The sequence below is a fragment of the Citrus sinensis genome, chromosome 2, assembly GCF_022201045.2.
Source record: "Citrus sinensis cultivar Valencia sweet orange chromosome 2, DVS_A1.0, whole genome shotgun sequence".
Lineage (NCBI taxonomy): Eukaryota > Viridiplantae > Streptophyta > Magnoliopsida > Sapindales > Rutaceae > Citrus > Citrus sinensis.
In genome coordinates, this window is record NC_068557.1 from 5,667,351 (window position 1) to 5,692,281 (window position 24,931).

A 24,931-nucleotide genomic window follows, 5' to 3' on the forward strand; every position below is an offset into this window, starting at 1 on the left:
GTGTCATTTATTTAAAACAAATAAGGAAAAAAACATTAATAATTCAGTTACAAAAAGTCGCTTTGGTTCAAAATTATGGACACATGCTTCCTCCACAGTCTTGGCTTCAAACAAGCTTCCCAAGTTTCAGACCTCCTCGCACTATCAAAAACGACAAAAAAATGTGGTTGGAAACTTGGTCCTGAAGTTACTTAATCACCCTTTAATTTACAGTAAAAAAAAAAGTATTAGTAGAAAATATAAATTTTTAGCTTAAATTGGCTTGATGAAAGAGCTCAAGCTCTCAAGAACACTTAAAAATTTACCAAAAATAATTAAATTTCACTAGATTTTTTCGAAGAATTTGTTTGATTTTTCCTTACTAATGTTATGTGACTGAGCCTGAAGCTGGGCAATTTTCATTATTGCATTGACTCTCAATTATGGTTAAGAAAATAGCATTTACCAATAATTAATAAAACACGAGACCCTGAAATTTTGTTCACACACAAAGCATACAAACAATTGAGGAAGGGTGATAAAGTAATAACACAACAAACGCTACTAAATCATTAAAATTAAGACAACGTTGTTGTAACCTAAATTCTCTTTGTTTTGTCCCACTAATAGTGCCCCTTCAGTCGTATCTGGACTGTATGATCTTCTTCTACGCATCCGGTGCCCACCAAACGCTCCTGATTTATATAATAATTTGCACATAAAATCCAAATAATCATTAAATTACGGCTTATAAGGTAACAAAGAGGGCTTCATGTATTCCATGCGATTTTAATTTCAGTTCACAGCTTCCTGAAACACAATGCATTTTAACGACCTGATATTAACTTGACAATTTTGCCCCTGGCAAATACAAACCCTATGGCTTACGTAGGAGATTAACAGTCACAATCAACTAGAAATATTAACCGTTGGCTTGGCAAGTCATCGAAGGGCTAAATTGCTGACAAGTATACACTCACTTTTAGCTCATTTCACTATTAAAGAGCCCACAGAAATTTAGCCCCATCACTCTATTTAACATTTAACCACCCTTCCTTTCTTGAGAGCTTAATTTTTATTTTATTTTATTTTTTCTCTTTACTCTCTCTACTGCAATGGAGCTCGATTCAAGTTTTCGAGATGATAATCCTTTCATATCAAGCCTATTTTCTGATAATCTCTTCAGATCAGACCTAGGAAATGGGTTCTCTTCTCTAGAAAATCCATCTTCTAAAGGTATATTTTTTCACAGCCATCGTAATAACCATGATTATGGTCTTATTAGTGAGTCCACTTTTTCAAATCCTCACCATCTTAATCGATTTACCATCGAAGGATCCTCAAAAAGCCCCCCTCTCGGGATCTCAACAATGAGTTTCGATCCTCTTAAGGGCTATTCAAATGGGTTTTTAGGTACTGAGAGTGCATATACCGCCACTCCGTTGGTACTGAATAGTAAAAACGAGGTTTTGCATGGCCCGGAAAGAAGAGGATTTTGGGATTATTCACAGAATTTTTCAGCTCACCCCAAGCCGGAAACTCCAAATTTTCAGCCGATTCTAATGAATTTTCAAGATTATGAATCATCGAGTGCAAAATTGCCCGATGAGGTCTCATGTGTAACTGGAGAAAATGCATATAATCAAGATCAAAAGAGGAACAAAAGGATACCTGTGAAAAGAGAAAGGAAACTTCCAAAGAAGAACAACATAATCAAAGGGCAGTGGACTCCTCAAGAGGATAGGTAAGAGAAGAACTAAATTTAATTTCATTTTGGTCTTTTTTCACAAAATAATCCAAAAATTTTATTTATACTTCCTTCCATTTTTTTCTCCTTAGGGTTTTTTTTGTTTGGTACGTTTATTGGGGTTATTAAGAATTGGTATCACAAATCTCTCTTTGCAGAATGTTGATCCGGCTAGTAGCGCAACATGGGACGAAGAAATGGTCTGTAATTGCTAAGGCAATGACTGGCAGAGTGGGAAAGCAATGTAGGGAGCGATGGTACAATCATCTGAAGCCTGATATTAAGGTATTTTTTTTATCTCCATCAATATTAAAAATTAATTATATACTTATATATACATGTAAATCATTTATACATATACATACTATCCATTGGTGAACCGTGTAGATGTACATATCATATCTACATAGTATATATACATAAAGTTTAAACTTGTTTTTAAAAAATATGTATGTGTTTACATATGTGCATGTCGAAATACACCATATTTGCACAATTGTTTTACTCAATAAGAATGTTTAGCATCGTTACATCATCATACTTCCATATATATGTATTTATACATTCAACTAGTGTGTGTGTGTGTGTGTACATATATGTTTAGTTTTATGTGTTTAATTTATTAATTTATTGAAAATAATTATGAGGAATAATTTCCTTTACGTCACACATTATCAAGTATATAGAAATTATGACGTCTGATATTTTGTCGTGATTTTTTTTTAACGCGTTTTATAAGTAAACGAATACTTTTTTGTGCATTGATATTCATTTGTCATTATTTGCTTGACAACACATTAGACATGCATGGCGACAAGTTTTCAGTTGGACCAAAGGTTTTTGAAACAAACGTCGTTAGTGTTATGAAAAGGGCGAAGACTCAAAATTTTACATACAGAAGTTAAATCTTATTGTAAATGAAATTTTTATGTTGTAGTAGTTTATATTATATATAGATATGCATGACAAGAAATGTTAAGTCGAAGCAGGGTTTCTTGAAACATAATAGGTCGACGTGGTAAATGATGATAGAGACATAGATGAAAATTCTCTGATAATGAAAGGAGTTTAAAATTTATTTTATTCAAATCAAAATTTAAGTTATGATAGTTTTTATATATAGGGAACCATGCCCGGCCCCAAGTTCTAGAACTAAAAGTTAATTGTTGATCTTTCTTTCTTGTTCTTAAGTAGAATGTATTCAGATTAAAAAAAAGAAAATGTATTCTTTTTTCTCTTTTGCTTGGGGACATAATTTGGGATCCAATTAATCAGATCAAAAAAGAAAGATATATATGCTGATTAGTTTTCTTTTATATTGCCTCTCCAACAGTACATGTAATACAGGCTACAAATTCATTTGGAAAAAAAACAACTTTGATACTTATCCTTTTTCCCTTTCAACGATTAATGTCAATGCTATAACTAGCGAGATGGATATGTTAGTTAGGAAATTTCTCCGTTCTGACCATGTATTAAATAATTAAGATGAGAATTAGGTTACACATACATCATTATAAACTAATAAGTTTTCATGCATCATATCGGAGGCAAAACCGTAGCATGTTGAAATTACACATATATCATTTTGCTTGTTGTATTTTGCAGAAAGAAGCATGGAGCGAAGAAGAAGACATGATACTTATTCAGGCTCACAAAGAAGTTGGAAACAGATGGGCAGAGATTGCCCGCCGGCTGATAGGCAGAACTGAGAACACAATCAAGAACCACTGGAATGCGACAAAGAGAAGGCAACAATCAAAAAGAAAACACAAGGAAACAGCTGCAAGAAGTACTCTCTTGCAGAACTACATCAAGAATGTAACTGCAAGAAAGAACAACAAGAGCAACAAGGGGATTAACGCGGCGCCGGATCAAGATAATTCTGCCAACTTTGATGCTGCAGTGGTTAATGCTGATAATAATATGATGATGATGCCTACTTCTTCGCAATCTCAATTGGGAATCACCTCAAATTTCGCCTCGTCATTAGTTGATCAATGGCCGCAGGTCCCGGTCTACGGTCATCACATTGAAGCAGCTATAGGTCGTCTCTCTTATGAAAATGGCGGTGGCTACAACTTTGGATCATCAGTGCTCGATGAAATGCCTTCTGCTGGTTCCACCGTTGAAAGCAACTTTGAGTTTGAGTTGGCGTTGGAAATAGATAGTAATTACATGCCGGAGGAGGTGAAGAGGGAGATGGAGTTGATGGAGATGGCCTATAAAGGTCTTTAAAATTAAACTAATTAATTAACTTGGGTATTGCTTTGCTTTTGCCGTTGCATGCATGCTGAATTGGTTAATTAATTTGTCGAGGAAATGAGGATGTAAGTAGTGGGTCTCATGTCATTTTTCTCGTGACTGTTAGGGTTAGTTTGTGACTTTTCTGTTTGTTTGTTATGCTTTTCGAGTTGTCCGTGATTTGTAATGTTTGAATCCTCAACTTTTTCTGTCAAAAGTTCCGCTTTGTTGGTTGTTTGCTATCAATTTTCTGCTATATTGTCATCTCTTTAGGGTTTTGGACTGGGGCGAAGCCAGAAAATATTTTTTGGTTGGGCTAAATTTTTTCCTAGTGAGAATATTATCTCAATTAAAAATATAAATCTTAAAGAAAATTTCATTAATACATAAGAAAATACTTCATGTCCAAAAAGAAATTCAATTACAATTAAACACTATTTAATTTTTGTCTTACCATGCTTTCAAAAATTAAACTCATCTATTATCAAATTTGAATCGATGGTGTAAATAACTTATCTTTTCATATAGATAACCATACAATTTAATAAAAACTCCTCTCCATCTTATTTTGAAGTGGTGTCTATACTTGTTTGATTGTTGCAGTTGAAATAGAAGATAAACATAGTAAAAAGAAGCAATTGTAGATTCACTAACAAAAGTCATACAACCGTCAGTCCGTCACTATGACACATTGACACTATTCACAAACCAAACAATAAGTTTCAGTAAAAAACTAACATTATATATAATGTATTGGATCGAATCTATGATCTATCTCTACCAACAATCAATCTATCTCTAACCTTTCAATAACTAATTTAAAATTTTGGATGCTAGAATTCAATGGCTAAATTATGTGCATTTGACCTAATAATAATTTAATCTTACATGATGAAATTGGAACAAGAATTAACGAATATGATCTTTAGTCTTTACTATCTTACAGTTAATAAATATGGTGTAAATGATTGAATGAAAAATAAATTTATTGTCTATTCTTACCAAGAAGAAAGCGAAGAATTGAAGAAGACAAGAAAGATAGTTCCTTCTTTTTATTTATTTATATGAACAACAAAGTTGTAAATATAATAGAGTGGTATAATTATAAATAAAATAGTGGCAATTTTGTAAACTTCGCATGTGGCATTTTTGTAAGTTTCTTAAAGATTTCGACGTGTTGTAGCCCACCCCAGCCTAGACGTAGCCTCTCCATTTGGTTTTGAGTCCTACAGTTTTATTTTAAATATGTATATGTATATGTGTGTGTATGTATTTATGTATGAAGCATGATAATTTGTAGTGATCAAACAACTTAGTTAATTAATGTGACAGATTTAAGTTTTATAAATTCAGAAAAAAAAATCATTTCATGTGCTATTTTGTTGCTATGATTTAAATGAATATTAGAAACTTACCAATTAATAACACGCAGGCTTAGAAAATGAATTTCACTAGTTCACATTAGAGATTAGGCTTTGAGGATTGAAATTAAGGGCCCGCTTTTTGCTGCAATTCCTAATGGCCTTTTAGAGGACAGCATATTTCATAATTCATAATTTCATATACACCGTTTGCTCAAGAAAAAAAAGCAGCTGGTGATTTATTTCGGTGCGTGTTTGGTATGGCTTATTTAATGGTCATAAGTATTTATTTAATCTTATAAGCTTTTATTATACTTTTTATTATTGTTTGATTGTTTTTCTAATCGAGTTTTTAAAGGTTAAATAAGTTATTTTGCCTCTATTAGCAAAAGCACAAATTTTGGCTTTTGTGAGTAGGGGTTGAAATGTTTTTTTACATAGTAAAATATTTAAAATATTCTCTATTTATTTGACAATCTTATTTTATTTTTTTCGTAATATAACTTTAAAAAACTTACCTATTAAAATAATTTTATAAATTTTTAATAAAAGTACTTATTGACAACCAAACAACTAAATTTTTTTTGATAAAATCTCTATTTATATAAACTCTACTAACAAAAAGCTCTACTTATATAAACTCTCCTTGAAAAATTGTACCAAACAGAATTTCTGACTTTTTTTTTAAATACTCCATTATTATTTCATTTCAATTTGTTTGCCTTCTTGGCGTATGGAGACTTCCATAGATGAATTTACATTTTAATTTCTTTTATTAATATAATCACCTTGCAACCCACCCGGCTCCACCCTTAAATTAAAAGTATCTCTTTAGATTTTAACCCTTCGTCTTTTACTTCCATTACAAGAATCCAGCTACTAGACTTTTCATTTGGAAATTAAAAAAAAATTCCTAATTCATTTTGATATAGGACGGTAATTTAGAATTTTAGATTTTTTATTTTTTAGAGCTTTCTATTTTAATTAAAGTCAATGATAGTATGTGTTTCAATTTTCTATTTCTATCCTTATTGCGATTTAGTTTCCCAAATGACTCAATAAAATTTTTAATAATGCTTAAAACGATATTAGATGACGCTCTAATCCAAACGACTATACAAAAAAAAAATTGATAGATAATCTCAGAGAGAATTCTAAAAGAGGAGTTTTATTGAATAATTGAATCTAAAATTATGAAAACAATTACAAAATCTCTCTATTTATAATAGAGTAATGCTACTTCCCTAAGTTAACTTAAAAAGGAAAGTTAAATCACAATTATAATAGAAATAGAAGACTAAGACACATACTATAATTGACTCTAATTAAAATATAAAATCTTAAAAAATAAAAATTCTAAAATCCTAAATTAACGTTCTACATTACTTTTTAATCAGAGAATCAAATTACTCCAATTGTTTACTTTGTAGTTTATGGTATAAGTATCATCCTCTATCAACTTTGTCATCGTCTTTACCTTTTAACTCATAGATTTTCATTTTAATTAAAAAAAAAAGTCTTAAGGACTCGCCATGTAGGTTAATTGACTGCCATAAAATTAATTAAGCCACTTACGTTTTGCAATATGTCAACAAATTTTAAGATTAGAAAATTTCGGATAAATTCTAAATTAAAGGTACTATTTAATCATCAAAGAATTAGAGCATAAAGACTCGGAAAGCCAACGAATTTTACCAGGATGTCACGTGACAGTAGACAAAATAAATTCCGAGCTAATAATCATAACGTTCCAAATAAAGATGATGATTATATTTATTTTGTAGTTAAAAAAGACCTCGCGTGCATATCACGTGATTCACGTGATACGAACAAACAAAACGGAAAACGGTTGCGAACGATCTCAAATAAAATGACTTAATGAAAAAAGGACGGCTGAGATTAGATCTGCACAGAAGCTCAAGAGAGATAAACGAGATCTTTATTATTACTGGAAAGTACACAAGTTTCAGCATGTTTAGCTCTCGCTTGATTGGAGTTTAGGGGTCTATTCGAACATTTCTTGTGATTCCCGTTCTTGCTTTCGAGTAATTCCCATCCAAATACTAATTTGAACATCAAAATATTTGGAGACCGAATTTAATCAAGAGAAGGAAGGATCAAAGAACATGTTCAATTTATACATAATCTTGGTAAATCTGATTCTCTAATACCTTATCACATGAATTCCAAGTATATATCAAACTCATGAAGTCTTGGTCTCGGGCCTCACTCGCTTTGCTCTTGAATACAAGAAGACTCCAGCCAAAGCCACAGCAGTTCCTGTAATCAAAGCCAATCGCACCCCAATAATTATTAATCGCACTCATAAATCTCATCAATAAAAATTAATCACCCATTGATAAAATAATCAAAAGAAAAATAGATTACCAATAGGATTTTGGTGGCGAAACAGGCGTTCGGAAGAAAATAACACACGACACGATCACCACAACACGCTTCACACTGTTTCCTACTGAGTGACTTACTGGTGACACCATCTGTAGTATCATGTATGATACCTGCAGCCATACAACAAAATATTTTTCAAAAAGAAAACAACGACAACTACATTTTATAGTGTAGTAAAATGATTTTGGAGACACTCTTGTTTTCGTAATTATTGAGCTTCTCATATTTTCTCGATATTTTAATTTTGAAGGGTATAAGCAAATTGAATTTTACGGATTGGATAGTGCTGGTAAAACGGGCTACCCGGTCATATTCACATTATGTCACTTTCGTGTTGTGTCAAATTTGAGTTGACCCAAACACTACACATTTAATAATCGTATCAAAATATTGAGACTCTAAACCAAAACGAAAAATAAATGTGCTATATGATAATCTACTTAATATTTATATATTTAACAAAGTTTACATTAAACATTTGCATACACATTTACGCTACACACACACACACATACATGTCTACTAATATTTTACACATTTTACATTTATACTATTGAAGTTATAAATTTAAATAAAATTTTATAAATGAACAATGTGTATATGTTCATTCTTTAAAAAAATAAAAAATAAAAAGAGAAAATTATGTCAAATATTTGAGTTTTGATGACAAGAATTTATAAATTAATTTAGAATAAAAACATAATTATGTCATTAATCGGGTAAATAAATCAAGAACTTTAACCCTAACTCAACATGAGAAAAAATCATGTTGGTTTGAACTCGGCTCATTTAATAATTGTGCCAAATTTGATGACTACACCTATTTATTCATGTCGTGTTCGTGTCAAATAATCAAGTAATCAAGTCGTGTGAAATTTTACCATCTCCAGGCTACAATGCAGATTTGACACATCCAATTTCAAAGTTTTCAACCCAATCTAATAATTGTATTAGATTTTTGCAAATTGAACTGAATTCTGAACCTCCATAAAATGCATGTCTATTAATAGTAGTATATGGTCCTGGTGGGCCCTAGTTCCAATGAAATAGCTATAAAATCGTCCTAGGAAATAAACACTCACAATATACCGAGAATTGTACCTGCTGGTAAGAATGGAAGCAGAAGCCAGCCAGAAGAGACATTACACATAACCCTCTTATGTTCGAATCTTGACTTGCCTGAAACAAAGATAAGGGGGGAAAAAGACAGCAGTTTTATGCAACCACTTACCATTTCAGTATTACAGTATGGAAGTTAAAATCAAATTAACTTTTACTCACAGCAGATTGCAGGTAAGGGGTAAACTTTGCTCCTTCCATGAAAATAGCAGCAGGAACCGACAGGATAAAAGAAATTATTGTTATTGCAGAGAAGAGATTGATGTTGTCCAACGAATCCTGTTATAGCAACCAAAATTTTGGCTGTTTTATCGGCCATTGAATTGATCCAAGCTTAAATTTTAGAGCTAAAAAAACTCGAGATTATCCATTTTACTTCTTTCCTGACCATGAACTTTTTGCTAAATACATTACGCGATTGGTTAGTCACATTGGAAGCCATTGCACTGCAGAAACCTGTCCTGTTTGTATCAAAACAGAATCATTAGCAGCATGTAAATATTAATTCTTTACAATGTGTCAACAGAACGATGGAATTTTTACCAATTAAAAGAGGCCTCAGTGAGTGATGCCAATGCAACTCCTCCTACAATTGGTACAAGTGAAGGAACTAACCAGATGGTTGGCTTCTGTATGCCCAAAATGGCGAAAACATTATTAGATAACTTCATTGGACGAGATAGAGAATTGAAACACATAATTATATATACCTCCCGAAGAAATAAGGCAGCGAATAAGACTGTGAAAAAGGGTTCCATTGCTTTGATTGTGTGAGTGAACGAAACATTAACCGTCCCAAGACTAATATTTGTCAAAAGATTTCCCAATGTGTCTGCAACAGCCAGCGGCAGGATTACTGCAAACTGATCAAAGAGCAAATATATCAAGCAACGTTCTGTAAAACTTATGGTAAAATCGGAAGCAGTCTCTACTATGAAATGATTTCACTGGAGCGAAAAACAGAACCTGGGATCGAGTTAACTTAGGACGGGTGTAGAGATTGAGTGTCCACATTAAGATAATCATCACTGAGCCACAGCCAAATTGGAAAGCTGTTACAGTTGTTGGATATGGAAAGACCTTAAGGACCTATTTACGGACATGAACATTTTAGATTCTGCCTCTTAATGCTTTACCAAAAAACTAAACACTACAATTTGCTCGAGTCTAATGAACTGGTTCAATTCATAAGACGTATATAGTTCGAATTGAGAATACAAATCACTTCATACACAATACATAAAGATGAAGAACCTGTTTGTTGAAAATGTTGAAGTAGATGTTGAGAAGATACCAAAGACCAAACATGCCTCCAAGCTGCAAAGTTTGTATTGCAGCACTTGGTTCCGGGGTCTCATCCACGCTATCAGGAACTGAAGCTGTCCCTGCCCGGGTTTTTAAATTGTTATACCTTTGATTGAGACATTTTAAGGACGAAGAGATTCGAGCACTCAGGGGTGTAAACAGAGATGGCAAAATTCTCACGGGTTTGGGGCCCCATGGAGCTCCACCCCAAATTAAAAAAATTTTTAATAATTTTTGGGGAATGGGGTGGGGAGTGGGAGAAAAATAATCCACAAATTATTAACGGGATGGGGTTTGTTATTGTACTCCCCACCCCACCCCCACCCCCACCCCAATCACCATTATATATAAATATGTTTTTAATTCTTATTTAATAATTTTTATTTTATCAACTATAATGTCAATTAATAATTTTTTTTAATTTTTATGTAATATAAATAAGATATGAATAAAAGAAAACCCTACAATATTTTTTAATTTTAAAACATTATTATGTTTTCTTTTCTCTTTTAAGGTGTTGCTCTCTTTAAATATTTTTCACTTTTAATATCATTTTAAGATATTGTTTCAAACTTTTAGAGATTTTTTAAAAAATTAAATACTTCATAATATGGTGATAATTTTATTTTAAGTTTCTAATTTTTAATTTACTGAAATCATAGATTTATATTTACTATAAAATATGTAAATGGGGAATGGGGAAATCATTCCCCATGTGGGGATTCCCCATCCCCAACCCACTAAATTTATTGGGGAATGGGGTGGGGAATGGAGACAAAAAATTTTAATGGGGTGGGGAATAGAGTAAGCCTCCCCACCTCCACCCCACCCCATTGCCATCCCTAGGTGTAAAGGAACCAAAACGCGAAGTTTGCAGGCATGAAACTCCGCGACTAAAAGCAAGATCAGCTGGTTCTAAAGAAGATGAACTCAGGATTAAACAAAATCTACGTTTGAGAATTGGAGTTGAAGCAGGAGCAAGAGCCACGGAAGAGCCCTGCATTTTGGTTGAACGTGGAGGGAGGAGGAAGACAGAGTTGCTGGGGTCTTAAGTAAACTTTGCCAGAATACAAGATTCGCATGGTAAAATGACTCGTTTTCAGCATTTTAACCTCCTTTTTAGTCTCTTTTTAACTTCCTTTTTAGTCTATAACTAGCGCCCAGTACTTGCTGTGTGTTTCCGCTGGAAAATGTCGATTCTAGAGAGCAGGCATTACAGACCAAGTAGTTTTTGTTTAAGGAACCGTGCAAAACATGGTAGAAGTAACATCAATTACCTAAATCTCATTCAGTGAAGGACAGCATAGTCAAATATTGTTGTTACTTGAATAAGAAAAGAAAACAAAGTTTACATATGGAAATGAGAGCCACGTGAATTGTCAAGAGAACTTCACTCAATTCATTAACTGAAAACATTACACTTTAAAGCTTAAATAACACACTAAAGCCAAATAACAACCCAGTAGAATCATGGTCCAAAGATTGTGCCACGATCACAGCAAGAATCAACAAAATAAATAACCAACACCAGAAAAATAGGAAAAGTTTGAAACATTCAACAGAAGCAACTTTTATGACTCCACATCAGCAGTCCTAAACACATCTTCTAATACTCCTCCTTGCTTAGGAGCTGCAAACACCAAGTTTTGTTCTGAAAAACTCAAACTTGCTAACCGGCAGTGGCTTGGTGAAAACATCTGCAACCTGATCTTCTGTTTTGCAGTAGACAATACTAACAACTCTATTTTTCTGCAATTCTCTTAAGAAGAATAATTTAATATTAAAGTGCTTAGTTTTCCCGTGAAACACGGGATTTTGAGAGATTGCAATCGCAACTTGGTTGTCAGCTAGAATCGCTGTACTTTCCTCCTGCTCTAGGTTAAGATCAATTAAAATCTTCCTCAGCCACAGAGCTTGATTGACAGCAGCCGTTGCAGCAACAAATTCTGCTTCAACAGTGGATTGAGCTCCTTGTAAATTTCTTGTTTTTTCGAGCTCCAAGAGAAAACACCAAAACCAAGTGTGAAACAATAGCCCGAAGTGCTTTTCATATCATCAATGGAACCTCCCCAATCGCTATCTGAGTAACCAAACAATTTGAACTCTTTGCTCCTTGTAAATTTAATGCCAAAATTACATGTGCCCTTTACATATCTAAGCACCATCTTTGCAGCTTTGAGATGCCATTCACTAGCACAGTGCATAAACCGAGACAAAATGCTTACAGCATTCAAAATGTCAGGTCGAGTTGTTGTGAGATACATCAAGCAACCAATTAAGCTTCTGAAATATGCATGTTCAACCTTCCCTATTCCATCTTCTTTACAGAGCTTCTCCTTTGAGTTCATTGGAGTGCTCATTTCTTTGCATTCTTCAAGTTTAAACTTTTTTAGAATTTCCCTGGCATATTTCTTCTGACAGATGAAGACTTCATTTTCATTTTGTTTAATTTCCATTCCAAGAAAGAACGTCATTAATCCGAGATCTGTCATCTCAAAAATCTCCATCATTTCTTGCTTAAACTCCTCCACAACACACTTTTTATTTCCTGTCACGAGCAGGTCATCTACATATAATGAGATGATAAGAATGTCAGCACCATTGTGCTTGACATATAAAGTTTATTCAGATAAGCTTCTAACAAATCCCAAGTTCCGCAAGTATTCATCAATCCTGCTGTACCAAGCTCTTGGAACTTGCTTCAAGCCGTAAAGAGCTTTTTTAAGAAGATACACTTTGTCTTCTTCTCCTTCCTTTACATAGCCTTCCGGTTGCTCTACGTAAATCTCCTCCTGCAGGAAACCATTCAAGAACGCTGACTTGACATCTAACTGGTACAACCTCCAATTTTTTTGTGCTGCAACAGCTAATAACAGCCTGATGATGTTGAGTCTAGCGACTGGTGCGAAGGTATCTGAGTAATCCACACCAGGTACTTGAGCAAATCTTTTGACCACGAGCCTAGCTTTATATTTGTTGATTGAGCCATCAGCATTAAGCTTGGTTTTGTACACCCACTTGACTCCAATTACCTTCCTGTTTTGGGGTCGATCAACCAACTCCTATGTTTTATTCTTTTCAATCATGAACAGTTCCTCATTCATTGCCGTAACCCAATTCTGATTTGTCTTGGCTTATTCATAATTTGTAAGTTCACACACAGCAACATTGCATCTTTGGTAAACATCTGAAAGTGGTCTTGTGCCCCTGATAGGTATGTTATCCACAGTTTCATTTTCCCAATCTTCAATGCTTTGGTTTGCTGTGTCCATAACAGGAAACTTGAGTTTTGACTTTTTTTAGGTTGAATCCATCTTTTTTGCATCATCCCAATTCCACTCTTCATCTTCCATAAAGTGCACATCCCTACTGATAATAATTTTTCCAGTTTGTGGCTGGAAAACTTTATAAGCTTTTGCAACGGAGCTGTAGCCAATAAAGATGCTTGGAAGTGCTCTTTTATCTAGTTTGTCTCTACTAATCTGTGGAACATGAGTGAAGCACAGACATCCAAATATTCTAAGGAATTTCAGAGATGGTTTATAGCCATACCAAGCCTCAAAGGGTGTTTTATCCCCCACTGGTCTTGTGGGAAGCCTGTTTTGCAAAAAGACAGCAGTGCTTACAGCTTCAGCCCAAATTTACTTTGGCAAGTTCTTCTCATATAGCATACATCGTGTCATCTCCAATATAAATCTGTTTCGTCTCTCACTCACTCCATTTTGTTGTAGAGTGTATGGAGTGGTTAATTGATGTTGGATGCCAGCCTCCTCGCAAAAGTGATTGAATGCATCAGAGGTATACTCATTGCCATTGTCTGATCTAAGAGTTTGAATTCTACAGCCACTCTCGTCCTCAACTCTGGCTTTAAAGTTCCAGAAAACTTGAGCCACCTTTGACTTGTGCTTCAAAAAAAAATCCAACACATACGGGTAAAATCATCAATGAATAGAACATAATAAAGACTACCATTCAAAGAAGGCGTTCTTTGTGGGCCTGCAATATCAGTATGAACTAATTGCAGCTTCGTTGTTGCTCTCAATGTTGCCTTGGGAAATGGTCTCCTACTTTGCTTTCCAAACTGACATGCTTTGCAATTTGGAATATAGTCATCAAGTTCTGAAAGGTCATTTGTCATCCCCTTGGATTTCATCTGCAGCAGCCCCTGATGATGATAATGCCCGAGCCTCTTGTGCCATAACTCAGTGATATTTTCTTTAATCGGGAAAGCATTTTGCTCTTCCTCCAATGGAATTAGAACAAAACTTTTCCCTTTCATTTTTACTCTGAAAATATCTTTTCCATCTGCATCTTTAATCAAGCAAACTTTGTCTTCGAACACAACTTTATTACCCTTTTCAATTAGTTGTGCAACACTTAACAAGTTTTGATCAATTTGAGGGACATACAACACATCAGAAATTAACTTTGTACCTGAAAAGGTTGTGATTGCAAATGTTCCTTTTCCTTTCACAGCTATGTACGTGCCATTTTCAACTCGAACCTTTGATGAGTTTGCGTTACTTAGTTCCCCGAATAGATCCTTGTTATGTGTCATGTGGTTAGTACAACCACTATCAATAAGCCAACTCTCATTTGATTCGATGCCAGAGAAACATGTAGCGACGAACAAGTGATCTTCTTCCTCTTGACCAGCCGTCTTTGCCTCTTCACCATGTTGATTTTCATTTTTACAAATAACTGCTTCATGCCCCGTCTGATTATATTTAGTGCACTTAGCATCAGGTCTTCTCCAGCATTTAAATGGAGGATGACCCTTCTTTCTGCAATGTTTGCAAGGTGGATAAGATTTCTTCTGATTTTCATTCTTTTCTTTTGCATTCGCAGATGTTGTACTTGCCCCATTTCCTTCAAAGTCTTTCTTCTTTGTTTTGTTTTTGGCCATGTTCTAATGTTTGGCTGCTAAAGCTCCTTCGGTTGTTGTATCCCCCCTCATCAGTCTTCTTTGTTCTGGTGCTTGTAATGCGTTAAGCAATTCTGTCAAGGAAATCTTTGACAAATCCTTGGTATTTTCAAAGGTAGTGATAATTGCTTCATATCTTTCAGGTACTGTAACAAGAATTTTTTGTACAATTCTTGAGTCAGTAAATTCATATCCAAGAAGCCTCACCTTGTTTGCAATACTAAGAAGTCTGTTGGAGTAATCTTTGATCGTCTCGAAGTCCTTCATTCTTTGAAGTTCAAACTTCCTGATCAAGTTCAGGACTTGCATACCTTTAATTCTTTCATCTCCTTCATATTCACTCTTGAGATAATCCCATATCGTTTTTGCTGACTTCAAAGACATGATGCGAGTGAAGATGGTGGATGAGACTGCAGCAAACAAACAGGCATTTGCCCTTGATTTCTTTGTCTTCTTTTCTTTATGCGCTTTTATCTGTGTCATGGTGGGATTGTTTGGAAGTGCAGGAATTTCATAGTCTTCTTCCACTGCTTCCCAAAGATCCAAAGCTTCCAAGTATGTCTCCATACGTACTGCCCAAAGCTGGTAGTTGTTTCCGTCAAACACCGTCGGAGCAATTGCGGAGAAACTGGCTTCGGCTTCGATAACTTTACAAATTCAAACACAGATCCCTTAAGAAGAGAGCTCTGATACCAGATGTTGTTACTTGAATAAAAAAAGAAAACAAAGTTTACAGATGAAAATGAGAGCCACGTGAATTGTCAAGAGAACTTCACTCAATTCATTAACTGAAAACATTACACTTTAAAGCTTAAATAACACACCAAAGCCAAATAACAACCCAGTAGAATCATGGTCCAAAGATTGTGTCACGATCACAGCAAGAATCAACAAAATAAATAACCAACACCAGAAAAATAAGAAAAGTTTGAAACATTCAACAAAAGCAACTTCTATGACTCCACATCAGCAGTCCTAAACACATCTTCTAACAAATATGACCCACATATGTGACAGCTAGTTACAGATCCAGATTCTAGCGTATAGGCGATTAGCTGAAAATGAGTGGATGGCATAAATTCAAGTACCATGTGTACAAAATTTGCCTCAGATAAAGATGTCGGCATGCAAAGATCTTCTCCAAGACTATAAATATTTCACAGAGAGTAACCAAGAACCACTACCTAACTCCGTTAGTGTCCTACAAATCCAAGCAAAATATTAGCAGTAGGCTTATGAGGCTGAGAATTGGAATGGCAAATTAAATAACGTGTGTTTACAGTTACACTTAGAGTAATGATATAACCACAATCTATTGTATAAATTAAATAACTGATATAACATGATAAAATTAGTTGAATTGAATATCTCTTAACCCACATAATTTATTTTTATTATTTTATATTTTCATTCAACCAATGAATTAATGTCATATTAATTTGTATAAAATAAATTTGTGTAAGAGTTTGTGACTGTATCATCACTCTTACATTTAACATTTTCAAATTATAGCAATATTAGCAATTGGGTGATGATTTGGCCACATTTTAGTTCATCGATGGACAAAAACTGAGATTCTTTATACTGTGTGGTTGCTGCTGTTGACAGCTGTGATTTGGAAAACGTTGCCGTTTCTAATCCTTTCTCTTGCAAATATCAAATAACTAGCAGCAATGACAGCAACACTATTTGGATTGTCCTGCTGACCGGTTCCTTCAACTGATTTGGAAGCCAACCACCTTCATTAAGCAAGATTGAATATTAGATTATAGGAAAAATGACCCTATGATTCCACAATATGATCACGAAGATCGATGTTTTTATAACTGGTTATACAAACTCTTTTTTGAAGACACATGGACCTAATTTTGTGTTTATAATTGATCATACAAACTTTCAAATTTGTCCAAAAAAGAGTTTGGCTTATCTTAAAAAAAGGTATGTGGGATTATTTTTAAAAACAATGACTAAAATGAAATAAAAAGTGATACCGAGAGAAGTAAGTTTCTTGTCGAATATTTGAACTTTTCTTATTAAAACGGTAAATTTTTTAATGGAAACATACGAAACAGAAGCCAATTGAATGAAGAAATGATTTTGTTGGTTGACATACACCCATCCAAAATTTTGCTAAAAGTCAATGCAAATAAATATATCTTTCACAATTTTTTTGTTCAATTATAGACATGTTGTGAATTTCACATCGTGAAGCACGAATATGATGAAATAACTGTCTTTTAAAATATCACATTTCAATGTTTTGAACATGTAGTGTATGAAACAAATAAATAAAAAGCCTCTTTTCAATGTATTTATAGGGGTTCGGTTATGGTACAACGTTGTACCGGATCTTATTTTTTGTGATTTAACTTAGGGGTGGGCACTATTTAATTTGGTTCGGTTCAGTCTTAGAACCGAACCAAATTGAAACCAAATGGTTCATGAATTTATGAACCAAATGCAAACTAAATTATATAACTAAATTGAACCGAACCAAATTAATTTGGTTCAATTTAGATTCTATAATTTAGTTCTTTGGTTTGGTTTTTTTCCTATATATTCAATATTCAATAAAAAATAATACAATAATAATACACTATTAATACAACAATAATCTTGAGTCTATAAATTAACAACATAATAAAATCTAACAATAGTAAATTAACATAATAAATTCCAAAAATAATCTAGAAATCCATAAATAATAACTAACCTAATAAAATCTAACAATAATAAATTAACATAATAAAGTTCAACAATAATCTAGAAAATCGACTACACATTAGAAAATAAACTTTAAACTTTCATTGGCAACGAGTACTTTCCCAATCACCACTTTTTCCATCCTTCAATTTCCACATTCACAATGCTTACATTATCTCTCAAAGTCAAAGTGAGCCACTAGCAAAGCATTAACAATTAAATAAAATGAAATAAAGTATATGCTATGACATATATAATCACATGTATTAACTAACAAATAAAAATAAAAAAGAATAAATTCTGAACAATTTTTTAATTTTAATTTTAATTTTTCTTAGACCATTTGGTTCGGTAATTTTATTCGGTTTTGAACCGAACCAAATAAAAAACCAGATGGTTCAGAATTTCTGAACCATTTGGTTTTTATGCTTTGAACCAAACCGTGCCGAATTGTCATAATATGGTTTGATTCGATTTGGTTCATAACCGAACCAAATGCCCACCCCTAAATTTTTAACTAATGTTAAATTTGACCGAGCACCTTGTACTCCTCTTTCACCATAAAGTATTAGTAAATATTATGGTACTTTCTACTTAAATAAACTATTAAAATTCTATTTAGCATCCTACACTCTTTTTAATTGTTATTTTTATAAGTATTAAAGTATTTATTTGTTTACATGCAAGACTTATTCATGATGAGGAAAAATCTAAATATACAAAAAGATGACAATACCCTTAAATTTATAAATTAAAAAACAAAATTTTAGAACATTTTTCTCATTCTCTTTCCTTTCACCTTCATCTCCATCATCATCATTCCCCATCTTCATCCTATAGTCAAGGTGCAAGGGATGTTCCTTAGATGCTGAACATATAAGAAAATTTCATGAGTGACAAATCTAGTTTTTTTTTTGTTGGGGGGAGGGGGGGGGGGGGGGAATGTACCTTCAGTCACATGATGTAAGGCATACACATATTATGCAAACAGTCCATATAATAGAAATTAGACAAAAAAGAAAAAATTAATTAAGAAATTCGTAATAGCACTGCCCATCCACGAAAAGGGAAGTGTATACAGAGCCAATACTGGGAAATTTATAAAAATGGCCATAAAATTTTTGCGTTTTTCAACTTTAACCCCCCAAAGTTTTTTCTATCATAACTAACCAAACACCCTATTTTTAGACTAGATTACCCTCATTACTTTCATCAAATTTACAAAAGCATGCCATTTTTTCAATTCCAGCACAACTAAATACGGATCTTCCTCAACAACTTAACAAATCTTTATCACTCTCAATAAATCAATAAATTTCATCAAACAAACATTGTATAATTGAAGATATAATCATCAATTGGAGAGCTTCTTAAAATTAGTTTATGCTCTTACACAATGTAAACCTTTAATCTATTGATATTATCAACTAAGTTCGAAATTAAAGTGGGTTTTGTTGCAAATGTTGTTATTTTTCATTTATAAAATAATGTGATTTGTTAAAGTACTTAGTTTGAGTTGAAAAATGAAGAAAAATCATTGAAAACACAGAAAAATCGGGCAAAAAACGAAGTTCAGAACAAGTGAGATAGGTAGTGCGTTTATGTGAGACATGCACATGTCCCACTACCTGTCTCACTTGTTCTGGATTTCGTTTTTTGCTCTATTTTTCTGTATTTTCAATTATTTTTCTTCATTTCTCATGTCTCACTAAATTTCAGATATGCTTCGAAAGCCATAACTTGAACTACATTTGTCTGTTTTAGGCGTATAATATACCGTTTCGAAACTTATGTGCACGAGACAAATCAAATCCAAAATCATATACTCCATAAACTCAGTGGGTTTATGTGCGACAGGCAGTGGGACAGGTGCATGTCTCACATAAACGCACTGAATTACTGCGTTTATGTGAGACATGCACATGTCCCACTATCTGTCTCACTTGTTCTGGAATTTATTTTTTGTCCGATTTTTCTGTGTTTTCAATGATTTTTCTTCATTTCTTAACTCAAACTAAGTACTTTAACAAATCACATTATTTTATTAATGAAAAATAACAACATTTGCAACAAAATCCACTTTAATTTCGAACTTAGTTGATAAAATCAATAGATTAAAGGTTTACATTGTGTAAGAGCATAAATTAATTTTAAGAAACTCTCCAATTGATAATTATATCTTCAATTATGCAATGTTTGTTTGATAAAATTTGTTAATTTATTGAGAGTAATGAAAGTTTGTTAAGTTGTTGAGAAAAATTCGTATTTAGTTGTGCTAGAATTGAAAAAATGGCATGCCTTTATAAATTCGATGAAAGTGATGAGGATAATCTAGTACAAAAATATAGTGTTTGGCTAGTTATGATAAAAAAAACTTTCGGGAGTTAAAGTTAAAAAACCAAAAATTTTATGACCGTTTTTGTAAATTTCCCCCCAATGATGATGCTGGAATATAACAAAAATATAGCGCATGCAAAAAGGATTTACACTTTTTATTTCACTCTTATTTATTATTAGCACATTAATTTCTTTTAAGGTAACCATAGTCATTAAAATGAAATGCAAGGACAAGCCACTCGTGGTTAAAAAAGATAATAAAATAAAATGATTAAAATATGCTAAAGAGAAGCAAATAAAGTCTTTCCTCATTTTCTGTTCTTCAATTATCCATTCCAATTTCATTTGCTAATTTTATGCTCTTCCTTGCAAACAGACCTTTCCCAGATCATCAAAGGTAAAATGTACGATAGCTTTCTTTGCTGAGTATACTTACTTAATCGAAAGACTTTTGTACAATGGGTCCCATATATCATAAGCACACGTTATCTTCTTGAAAAATATAATGTATCAGTGACTACTTTTGGTGGGAGATGGTCTCTAAGAGTATTATTCTCCCTAAAATAAAATATTAAAAGATAAGAAGAAATATTTTTAAATCAATTAGCAATATCATATGGTTCCATAATCATTCTCTTCCTTTTAAATACTTCTAATCAGATTTTTTTTTTCAATTTCAATTGAATCGCAACACTGAATTTACACAAAAACACTTCACAGCTTGAGTAATATCAAACTCCCTATTACAAGTCACAAAGATAGTAATTACCAGTTTTGTTTGTGGTATCGCAGTCATTCCCCACACTTGCCATGTGTAAGATTCTACGGACATTGCCAGCTGCAAAGCTCAAACAGTCATGCATGCAAAGTCTGCCGAGACAACGACAGCACATGCATTCTCCTTCAAGATTGAATCAAGGACCACTGTCTTGAACTTGATAATGTCCCACAAAACAATTCTTAAACTTCTTTGTCAGGTGATAATGCAGTCAAAGTACTCGTAGCTGGCATATGAAGCTGAAAATATCATGGTAAAAATTTGAATGGTAAACAAGTTATCTATCTATCTAATACCCATAAGTCTTAAATCACAATGTTACTTATAAGTGGAAACTCGAAGAATCTTTACAACAATTTTCTATGAACTCAGAAGATAAAGCAGAGGCAGTATTCACAGGGTCAAAACTGACTCTTCTTCTCGTCAAAATATAGTCAACAACACAGCTCAATTAGATAATTCTCAAAGATTTTGTAATTTTCCAATATTACTGCAACAAGAAGGTAATGCAACTCCGCAACCCCTCATGCGACTGGAAGAGAGACCAGTAACATGGTCGCTGACCAGGTAACATGCACTGCCAATTAAAATTTTAAAGACCAGTAGAGCTCTTCATTAGTGGAGGTTAAACCAAGGCTGATACAAGGATAAGAAACTGTTATGTTTACAACCAGATGGAAAAGGTACCATGCTCTTCATGAAAGACATTTAAGCCTTGCAAATGTCAAATATCCTGTGTGACCTCTGGCCTCACCATTGGGCCTAGCCATGACAGTAGAATTATTTGGATTTTCCTTCTCACCACTTCCTTCAATTAAATGCTGCTTCCTCTTGTGCCGAATAGACCCTGCTGAACCACCACCAGTGCCCTGGCCACAATCAGCTCTCCATTGCCGAATCTCATAGGTCCGAAGAAGTATCTCAAATGTTCTTATATCTGTATACCAGCACAGGATACAAACACACTTATATCCATCAATTAATATTCAAAGAGGAACCAGCAACATTTGTTTCTTTTGTTTGTTTGTGTTGGGGTGGGGGGGGGGGGGGGGGGGGGCCACAAAGAGAACAAGAGGAAAAAGTTCCTCCTTATACATTAGGTAAACTGATCCAACAACAAATAGCCAAAAGTGAACCTGCTAAGAAGTTTAAATGCATGACTCCTTACCTGTAAAATTCAATCGTAGAGATTCACATGAGCGCTGCACTTGCTCAATACATGGTGAGAAAGAACACAGAATCCCGTCTTGTTTCAACATTTTCTTTGCTGATGGAATTGCCAGCCAGGGCTGAGGTAGGTCCAGAAATATAGAATCAGCTAACCCACTAAATTCATCAGGAAATCCCTGACCCTGGATATCTCTAACACCCACAGTAACAAAGCTGCTCACTCCTGTCCTCTCAAAGTCTTCCCTGTTAAAGAAATGAAATCATGAGAATATTTCCATATATCATACAAATTGGACGACGTGAATGTATCTTCTTGCCCTGAACACCAACCCTCAAACGAAATAGGAATCTTAATTTTAAGGAAATAGAATCAGGCGAACCTATAACTGAACTTGAATTTTCTTCTGAGGAAAAGAGCAACTAAAATTTCCTCTAGGAATGACTAATGAGGGAAACTGAAAACTGGACAGGACTTAAATTTAACTTTGGAAAACTTATTGAAAACTTATGCCCTAGGACTGTGTCTTAAGAGAATGAGCTATGCCTTCAAATGCTTGGTAACTTAAAAACCAAAGATCTTCCCCATCCCAAATCCGCTTCTTTTTTCTTTCACCCCTTTAGATGACATCCTTGACATGCTAGAAAAGCTGACTGTACACAACTTCATTTAAAGTGTTATTGACGTAGTCCAAAACTCAAGATTCAAACTTAAAACTATAAAAATAAATAATGATGATAATAATAATAATAATAAAGTAATTTATAATTGAGAAACTCCATTTCTTACCTAGCTGAGGCAGCCCTTTGCTCATGAAAATCAAAAGTATAGACATGTCCTGTAGGAGCTACAGCCCTTGCAAGAGAGGTTGTCAAAGATCCACTTCCAGTCCCTGACTCCAGAACCAAACAACCAGGAACAAGTTCTAAGTACATGATGACAAAGCTAATATCTGCAATGTAAAGTATCTGAGTTCTGTGGCTCAAAACCAGAGTCCATAACTCCGGAGTTGGGGCTAACAAGTAAACAAATCCGCCCTTGTTACTGAACACCATAGACCCAAAGGGCTTCCCAATCCAGTCTGAATGTTTAAACGCACCAAAACGGTTCTGGAAAGCTGAGTTCTGGCATACTTTAACAGCTTTCATGCAGTCATGCCTCTCATAGACAATAACCAAGTCCCCTTCTTTAATGCATCGAGTAAAGGATATCTTTTTCGTTGGATCAGTTGGCAACATCCTTTAAATTATCAAAGAGTTACTAAAACCAAGCAATTATCTGCAAATACTACAATTTAAGTAGACAATTAGCTAACAAACTCATAAAAACTACAAGGTATAGAAACTGAAACTACTGTTAACATGATAGATTCACATATTATATTTCAGTCTTTAATGCAAAACATTAGGCAAAATCATCAAATGAATGCACTAAATTGAAAACCAACATAGACCAAAAAAAAGGAAACCATAACAAGAAATATTACAAGTGCAGAACCTGAACAAATTATTCACAATGTGGTGTGTGTTACACAGAGGTTCATTCAAGTTCAAGATCAGAAACTTGGAATTACAACAAAGCATTCTACAAATTATTGACAAGTAAACTAGTTACGAGATTTTACTATGAAAAATAAAAAAGAATATTAAAAAGAATATGAAGGCCGCTTACATATTGTGACGGGTTCAGGAAGTCAGACAGCAAAATCTGAGAGGGAGAGAGAGAGAGAGAGCAGAGAGTAGGGTTTATTTTGAAAGGGTTTTGTAGCTGTTATTTCTGGGTCACGAATTGCAAATCTGATTTGGGCCCGAATTTGGGCTTGGGCTTGGATATGAATTTTGTATATTATTTTTTAATTTTTTAAAAATAAAATATAGATAATATAAATCAAATATTAATCTAATCCTGAGGTGAACTGAATTTGAATCTTTTCTCACTGGTGAAAAGGGAAGTAATTTATTTCTACTAATGAGTGGCTCTAAACTTAGAAAGATAATGCTGCATTTTCCAAAAATTACCTCAAAAAATAATCTATTGCATGTGAGATCTCAATTCATGCATCTACTCATCAAATAATTGATAATTTTTCATAATATTAAGATAAATCACACCACATCTACAAAGAACTTCTAGATTAGTTGTTAGGATAAGTAGCAAATGTGGAATTAGCAAATGGATAAAATTTTCCTTCTTAGTTTTAGGAATATATAGATAATAATGTTACTTACCCCGACATGATTTGACGTCATCAATACAAAACTTGAGAGATGTAACAATAAACGACCGCGTAGCAAAAGTAGTGGAGCCGAATTTATTTCGCGGCAAATTTGTATGAGCACTGCATTGTCAGTCAATCAACCGAAACAATAATCCCTTCTGCTTCGCATTTTATTCATCTTAAAATTCAGGCTCTTATTGTTGTTGTTGTTATTATTATTTAACAAAATATTGCTAAATACCACCAATTCTCAATCCATGTTCCGCAGGAGCATTCTTTGTACGTTGTAACAACAATATCGTTTGTAAGTTACCGACTTTGTAATTCGATAATTTTTCCATTTGGTTCCTGGATAATTGGAAAGAGAGAGAGAGAGAGAGAAATGAGAAAATTTTCAAGATGATGGTGTTGTGATGCTTTGAAATTTAGAACATGGGTTTGTTTTAAAATTGATCGTGTAGCTTTTGTTTTTGTTTTTGGATCAAATGCATATAACCATTTGTTAGTAATGAAGGCATTATTTTTTGCGTGTTTCTTTTAACCACTTAATGTGTTATTATAAGAACTAGGTCTAACCAAGAGTCTGAAATGAATCTGGGATTCTGTTGCTTAGTCAAATTTTTTCATGGATTCCTTTGT

General features: G+C 33.7%; 4 protein-coding genes across 8 annotated transcripts; 1 reads left to right on the forward strand and 3 right to left on the reverse strand.

Moving 5' to 3' along the window:
- Positions 1-1,057: 1,057 nt before the first annotated feature.
- Positions 1,058-4,150, forward strand: LOC102611641 (transcription factor MYB118-like). The gene is made up of 3 exons (XM_006470415.2): positions 1,058-1,723; positions 1,885-2,011; positions 3,335-4,150. Exons 1-3 carry the CDS (start codon positions 1,095-1,097, stop codon positions 3,962-3,964), a joined length of 1,386 nt encoding a protein of 461 aa, XP_006470478.2. The 5' UTR covers positions 1,058-1,094; the 3' UTR covers positions 3,965-4,150.
- A 3,104-nt stretch (positions 4,151-7,254) lies between these two features.
- LOC102631012 (phosphoenolpyruvate/phosphate translocator 2, chloroplastic-like) lies at positions 7,255-11,167 on the reverse strand. Its single transcript, XM_052432535.1, has 9 exons — positions 11,011-11,167; positions 10,114-10,316; positions 9,826-9,948; positions 9,570-9,722; positions 9,403-9,488; positions 9,236-9,320; positions 9,022-9,138; positions 8,842-8,919; positions 7,255-7,850 (listed from the first exon to the last, which is right to left on the reverse strand). The coding sequence occupies exons 1-9, from the start codon at positions 11,165-11,167 to the stop codon at positions 7,716-7,718; spliced, it is 1,137 nt and encodes a 378-aa protein (XP_052288495.1). The 3' UTR covers positions 7,255-7,715.
- A 3,906-nt stretch (positions 11,168-15,073) lies between these two features.
- Positions 15,074-15,655, reverse strand: LOC127899222 (uncharacterized). Its single transcript, XM_052432537.1, has one exon. The coding sequence runs from the start codon at positions 15,653-15,655 to the stop codon at positions 15,074-15,076; it is 582 nt and encodes a 193-aa protein (XP_052288497.1).
- A 5,147-nt stretch (positions 15,656-20,802) lies between these two features.
- On the reverse strand, positions 20,803-23,842 carry LOC102630311 (uncharacterized). Of its 5 annotated transcripts, none has more exons than XM_052435533.1 (5): positions 23,746-23,808; positions 22,864-23,313; positions 22,075-22,319; positions 21,594-21,843; positions 20,803-21,145 (listed from the first exon to the last, which is right to left on the reverse strand). In XM_052435533.1, coding segments are annotated over exons 1-4 (939 nt in total). In that variant the 5' UTR covers positions 23,748-23,808; the 3' UTR covers positions 20,803-21,145; positions 21,594-21,601. The 5 variants fall into 5 exon arrangements, with proteins under 5 accessions (XP_052291493.1, XP_052291492.1, XP_006470287.2 ...); XM_052435532.1 differs by lacking the exon at positions 20,803-21,145 and adding an exon at positions 21,208-21,483; XM_006470224.4 differs by lacking the exon at positions 20,803-21,145 and having other exon boundaries at positions 21,208-21,843; positions 22,864-23,361; positions 23,746-23,842.
- Positions 23,843-24,931: the final 1,089 nt, after the last annotated feature.

Excerpts from the sequence above, each read along its gene's own strand:
- LOC102611641 (XM_006470415.2), top strand. The coding sequence starts at position 1,095 with ATGGAGCTCGATTCAAGTTTTCGAGATGATAATCCTTTCATATCAAGC. Across the intron at positions 1,724-1,884 it reads TGGACTCCTCAAGAGGATAG|AATGTTGATCCGGCTAGTAG; the intron begins GTAAGAGAAGAA and ends CTCTCTTTGCAG. Across the intron at positions 2,012-3,334 it reads ATCTGAAGCCTGATATTAAG|AAAGAAGCATGGAGCGAAGA; the intron begins GTATTTTTTTTA and ends TGTATTTTGCAG.
- LOC102631012 (XM_052432535.1), bottom strand. The coding sequence starts at position 11,167 with ATGCAGGGCTCTTCCGTGGCTCTTGCTCCTGCTTCAACTCCAATTCTC. Across the intron at positions 9,723-9,825 it reads CTAAGTTAACTCGATCCCAG|TTTGCAGTAATCCTGCCGCT; the intron begins GTTCTGTTTTTC and ends CTCTTTGATCAG. Across the intron at positions 9,321-9,402 it reads ACTGAGGCCTCTTTTAATTG|GACAGGTTTCTGCAGTGCAA; the intron begins GTAAAAATTCCA and ends TGATACAAACAG.
- LOC127899222 (XM_052432537.1), bottom strand. The coding sequence starts at position 15,655 with ATGGAGACATACTTGGAAGCTTTGGATCTTTGGGAAGCAGTGGAAGAA.
- LOC102630311 (XM_052435533.1), bottom strand. Across the intron at positions 22,320-22,863 it reads CAAAGGGCTGCCTCAGCTAG|GGAAGACTTTGAGAGGACAG; the intron begins GTAAGAAATGGA and ends TTTCTTTAACAG. Across the intron at positions 21,844-22,074 it reads TCTACGATTGAATTTTACAG|ATATAAGAACATTTGAGATA; the intron begins GTAAGGAGTCAT and ends GCTGGTATACAG.